The sequence below is a fragment of the Thamnophis sirtalis genome, unplaced genomic scaffold (genome assembly GCF_051295495.1).
Source record: "Thamnophis sirtalis isolate CommonGarterSnake01/CBP01778 unplaced genomic scaffold, rThaSir2_p1.2 scaffold_10, whole genome shotgun sequence".
NCBI lineage: Eukaryota > Metazoa > Chordata > Lepidosauria > Squamata > Natricidae > Thamnophis > Thamnophis sirtalis.
In genome coordinates, this window is record NW_028261390.1 from 39,940,800 (window position 1) to 39,946,799 (window position 6,000).

At 37.2% G+C, this 6,000-nt stretch overlaps 1 protein-coding gene across 1 annotated transcript in view; it reads left to right on the forward strand.

Annotated features, from left to right (window-relative positions):
* LOC106556442 (uncharacterized) overlaps positions 1-4,808 on the forward strand; it is a 6,656-nt gene extending 1,848 nt beyond the window's left edge. The window contains exons 2-5 of the mRNA XM_014075438.2: positions 603-761; positions 2,884-3,012; positions 3,103-3,240; positions 4,480-4,808. Coding sequence (XP_013930913.1) covers positions 603-761; positions 2,884-3,012; positions 3,103-3,240; positions 4,480-4,569 — 516 coding nt within the window. The 3' untranslated portion in view covers positions 4,570-4,808. The remainder of the gene's footprint in view (positions 1-602; positions 762-2,883; positions 3,013-3,102; positions 3,241-4,479) is intronic.
* Positions 4,809-6,000: the final 1,192 nt, after the last annotated feature.

Consider the following 6,000-nt stretch of genomic DNA (forward strand, 5'->3'; position numbering starts at 1 on the left):
CTGTATTTCCACAACACACTCAAAAGTAAACATGGCTTAATGCCATATCTGATGCCACCTTCCCAATCTTACTAAAAATTGCGAGTTTTTGCAGTTTATTCCCATCCTTCAAGTGTTTCTGGTTGTTTCCCTTGAGAGAGCATTCAAAGTACACCTCTGTGTAGACAGATAAAGTATATGTAATTGAAATATGGTTTTAAGGAGAAAACTTTTATGTTTTCTACCAACTAATATATTTTATATCTGCTTATATCTAAGCGCAGTACAATATAAGTACCACATATAGTGAACATCTATCTACACTTGAAAGCAACATGTACAAATAAAGGAGAATATAGTTCAGGGTTGAAATAAGGGGTCCTTGGTATTCTCTAAGTTTGATTGTTTTCTTTCATTACCCAAACTAGGTAATATCATCAGTGCTAGTAAGGACTGGGGTTTGGTGTCAGTTTATAGTCTAGTAGTGGCTTGCTCTCTCAGTGTTGGTGAGGGTGGCCTTAGAAGTTCTTTGGGCTGTTTACTATTATCTTATTTGCCGATGTGGAAAATAAGTTCAATGAAATAGACATTTCAAACCCTATTTTAACTTGCATTTATTGAAGGCATCTGGATTCAAAAAACCAGGTTTGAGTGGCGCCCATCGTCGGAGAGGTACTGGGTTAAAACATGAGCTTTCTGAAGATCAGAAGCAGGAGATCAGAGAAGCTTTTGATTTGTTTGATACTGAGGGGTGCGGTAGCATTGATGTCAAAGAACTGAAGGTATATATTAATTTTTCTTGTCTTCTTTAACAATTTGGTTTTTTTTGGATTTTTTTTTATGCTGCAATATTGTCTTACAACCCTATGATATTACCCAAAGTGGTCTATTAAGGGCTACATCAGGACTAGCTTGCAAAATCCAACTTTGCCGTATCTGTTTGTCATGTCCATGGAAGCCCAACTTACAGGTTGCCTTATTTCACTTTGCTGTTTCATTGCTTAAATAAACTTTGTGCTAACTGTACCCAAAATATGGGTACCATAGTACAGTACTTCAGTAAAAAACTGATGATGCCAAACCCCAAACAGTCAGATAATTTCATTCAGTAGTTTCATGTAGATGTTGAAAAGGAGGGGATACAGGAACCCTGCAGCATCTCACAGAGGAGTCCAGAGGACAATCTCCCAACCAACTAGAATAGCCTTTGGAAAGAGGAAGAGAACAGCCATAAAATGGTGCTCTCAATTCCCAACCCAAAGAGCCACCTCAGAAGGATACTGTGGTCAGTAGTATTGAAAGCTTCTAACAGATCAAGGATAATAACAATAGATTTACTATCTGTCAAAAGTTATCAACAAATGCAACCAAGGCTGTCTCAATACTAAATCCCAGCCTGAAATCTGACTGAAATGGGTCTAGATCAGTGATAGCTAACCTTTTCATCCTCTGGTGCCGAAAGCATGCACACACGGGCGGCAGCGGATGCGCCCACACTCATAATGGAATGTGGCCAGTTCCCCATGCATGGATACATTCCCCCTGCCCCCGCACATGCGCGCGACCCTTCCGTGCCCCGTTTTGGGGTTAGCAGGCCTCCCTGAAGCCTCCTGGGATGAAAAACAGGCCAGGAGGATTATGCTGTATGCCCCATGTGCTCCCTTGGCCCCTGCGCATGCACGCGTAACCTCCCCTGCGCATTCGCAGTGGAGCTGAGCTGGAGCAATGGGTCGCGTGCCTGCAGAGAGAGCTCCGCATGCTACCTGTGGTACGCATGCCGTAGGTTCACCATCATGAGTCTAGATAATCTGTTTCTTCCAGGGTTTTGATCAATTGCAAACTAACAATCTTCCCAAAAAGGGAAGGATGATGATTGGTCAGTAGTTGTTAAAAACAGTTAGGTCCAAAGATGGCCTCTTGTGGACGGAGCATACCATACATTTTGTGCTTTATGGATCAACTCTTGTTTCTGATTTGAAACTTGAGTTCTACCAGGTATAGATCAGAAAACAGGAATCCCTCCTGGACAAGGCTCCAAATCACTACTTTCATTAGCAGGCATCTTTAACCTATCGTTTCATGAACATAAATGCATACATGTTGATAAGATTTAGCACAGGATGTTTTTCCAGCCTTTATGCAACTATCTTCTTGGAGAGAAAGGGAGACAGAAACAGCAGTCTCAGGGAAACAATAGCAGATTGTAATTTAGAGTTAGATAGTAAAAAATATATGGAAATGAAATTGCATGGAAATTATTAAACCAACAGAATATGAAAAGTAAGAACAATAGGGCAATTTCCATGGATTAAACAGAAAGCAAGCTAATTGCAGATCCCTATTAACTCCTATAGTGAGACTGAAGGAGTAAGAGCAGTAAAAGATCTAAGACTTAATTATGACTGTATATTCCTTTATTGGGACGTACTTTGTAAAAACTATATAAATAGATGATATGCTTGAATTGGAATCTACTCCCTAGCATCATTAAGATGTTTAGAGTAGCCTAGAGCAGTGGTCTCCAACCTTGGCAACTTTAAGACCTGTGGACTTCAACTCCCAGAGTTCCTCAGCAAGGAAGCTGGCTGAGGAATTCTGGGAGTTGAAGTCCACAGGTCTTAAAGTTGCCAAGGTTGGAGATCACTGGCCTAGAGTACGAAAAATAGGCAACAAATAAAGTTAACAAACAAATAAATGGATACATTATTCTGTACAGAATAAAATTTTGCAAAGATCTCTATGTCTGGTGGAACTCAATTTGGCCCACATTAAGAACCTATCTAGTATAACAGAGACAACAATGGAATTTCTTTAATCAGGAGCAACTGTTTTAGGCAAAAAAGTTTGTAGGTAATTTTCAAGTATGTATTGGATGTGTAGAAGTTATTAGCTTTTATATTGCAGGTTGCAATGCGTGCTCTTGGTTTTGAGCCAAAGAAAGAAGAAATTAAAAAGATGATAGCAGACACTGGGAAAGAGGGAAGCAGCACCATAAACTTTGAAGACTTTTTAACAATGATGACTACAAAAATGGTAACATGATTTCACTGTCATTATAGAGAGATGTAGGATGCTTGGAAGTGTTTTTATTTTATTTTACTATCTTACCTTTGTTTTTGTAAGAATGAAAAAGATTCTAAAGAAGAAATTCTGAAAGCTTTCCGACTTTTTGATGATGATGGTACAGGCAAGATTTCCTTTAAAAACCTAAAGCGAGTTTCCAAGGAACTTGGGGAAAATTTAACAGATGAAGAACTGCAGGTAACTGTTCAGCTTTGCATAGCATTTTGGACTTTTGTGTCATGTTACTTAAGAGTTGTAATTCCTGCTCTTTATTGGTTTCTAATAAAAGTTTATTTTCTCTTCACGCTTTGATTCATTTTTACTGATCGGTCTTTCTGGTGTTGTTTTCCTGTGTGGTTAAACTATTAAGTCTGTTTTAGTCATTTTTTCAGTACACTTCACTTTAAGTTCTGAATTAGCTGCTAATATACAATTCATGATTTTATTTTACAGAAATTGTATTATTTTAATGCTTCAGTTTACAAAGTGGAAGACAATTAAAAAGAGAATAAAAGCAAAACAAAGAGATAAAATAATTAAAAGGGTCTAAACAGTTTTTTATTTATTTATTAAATTTATATGCCATCTATCTTACTATCAAGCAACTCTAGGTAGGTTATAATGCCATAAATATCAGAATAAAACACAAAGATTAAAAATATGAAAACATTGGGCATTAAATTAAAATATTGAATTTAATAATAAAGTGGATAAAAGGATCTCATGCCTAGATGGGGTGGAGGTGGAGTCTTCTTGATGTCTTTTTGATGCACAGTTTTTACAACCCACATTTTGTTAGTTGTGGATCTAAAATTGGGTAGGAGCACCTCGTTAAGAGCTGATAAAATTATTTTAATAAGTTTTTAATATGTTAAGAATTACAGAAACATAACCTTAAATGTTGTTCAGTTATGGTTTCCCAGTTTATCAGTGTGTATAGAATAATAAAGAGCCTTATACAAAATGAATATGTTCACTCTGCATTTAGTGGTGATACACTCTTACAGAATTCACAATCCATCAGGGCAGTTTTTTATTTGTTTCTTTTCCCCTGCCTGGTATTCCACATTACAAGGTCATTGTATATATTCTATGAAAAATAGCTTCTATTTGTCCCCCCTCCCTAGATACTTTTTCCCCTAAACAATATGAGTATTTCTACAGACCCAAGGATTTTTCTCAACCCTAATCTCTCTGTCACTGGTAGAATGATGGTGCCATTTTTATATGTTTAAGAGCTGTGAATACTTATAAATTTGTTCTTACATATAACTTTACATATAACTATAACTTCTTACAGTATATATAACTCCTCCTATAATATTTGAAGTTTAAACATTATAAAAGTTATAAGTTAACACTGAGGATGTATTCCATGAAAGTAGTGTCAGATGCTTCTAGAACAGTGCCTAATCTTCAGTGGTTCTCTCCTCCCAGGAAATGATAGATGAAGCTGATCGTGATGGAGATGGAGAAATAAATGAGGAAGAATTCTTGCGAATCATGAAGAAGACCAATCTATATTAATGGTTCTTTACCTTTAAAAATAACTTGGAAATTATAAACATGCTTACTGTTTTATAATGTACAAAAAGGGTATCTGTTTGGCAGGGATTTTTTTAAACTTATTGTTTATATCATTGTGATGAAGTTATGATTCATGCATGCTAGAAATCTTGTTGCACCTAAGAAAACGGGGTTGTTTTCTGAATTTAAGGGAGATGATAACAAAACTTTTTAATAATAAAGTTATACCTTAATATGCATGCATTGCATCATATTTGGCACATACAGTTAAATACAAATTTGCTTTACCTGGCCACAGGTAAATAATGACTAAGCTATAGGTAGTCCTCAATTTACAACAGTTTATTTAGTGACCATTCAAAGTTACAACGGCACTGAAAAAAGTGACGTGTCCATTTTTCACACTTGCAACCTTTGTAGTAGCCCTATCCTCATATGATCAAAATTCAGATGCTTGGCAACTGGTTCATACTTATGACGGTTGCAGTGTCCTGGGGTCATGAGATCACCTTTTGTGATCTTTTCATAAGCAAAATCAACGGGGAAGCCAGATTTCACTTAACCACAGCACTAACTTATCAATTGCACTAATTCACTTAACAATTGTGGCAAAAATGCTGTAAAATTGGGGGGAAACTTACTTAACAAATGTCTCAGTTAACAAAAAATTTAAGCTCAATTGTCATAAGTCGAGGACTACCTGTAGTAATTTTTCTGCTCTGTATTGCTATAAGCATCGAAGTCAGAAGTCTAATTTTATGAAAAAGAATAGTGAGGGGAAATTAAGAAACATTAGATGAATAGGACATTGTGTGAGTGTCTATGTATCTGTCTGACTGTCTGAGTCTGAACCTCTTTAAGTTAATGTTGACTCATGGTGACTGCTTGAACAAGTCCCTGCAGTTTTCTTAGCAACACTTTCAGAAGTCTTCAAAAAGAGGAAAAAAACTGGATCCAGAAAACTACAGACCAATCAGCTTGTCATCAATACCTGAGAAAATCCTGGAAAAGATAAACAGTGGACAGTTATGCATATCTAGAAATGAACAAGGTGATTACTAGGGTTCCACCAAAAACCCGCGGTAGACTAAAGCGCGTGTGACTAAAGTGCGGTGACAAAACCGCACCGTCAAAACCGCGCGACAACAGCACGCCGACAACAGCGCGCTGTAACATAACCCTAAAAATAACCCTAAACCTAACGCTAAACCTACCCTAAACCTAACCCTAAACCTTACCTTAAGTTAAATCGCGCTTCTGTCGGCGCGCTGTTGTCGGCGCGCTTTTGACATCATGGTTTTAGCACCGCGGTGTTGTCGGCGCGCTTTTGACATTCGCGGTTATGTCGTGCCACGGATTACTAGAAGCCAGCATGCTTTTGTTTGCCATGATCTGCTTTTAACCCACCTTATAATATCTTTGCTGATAAAG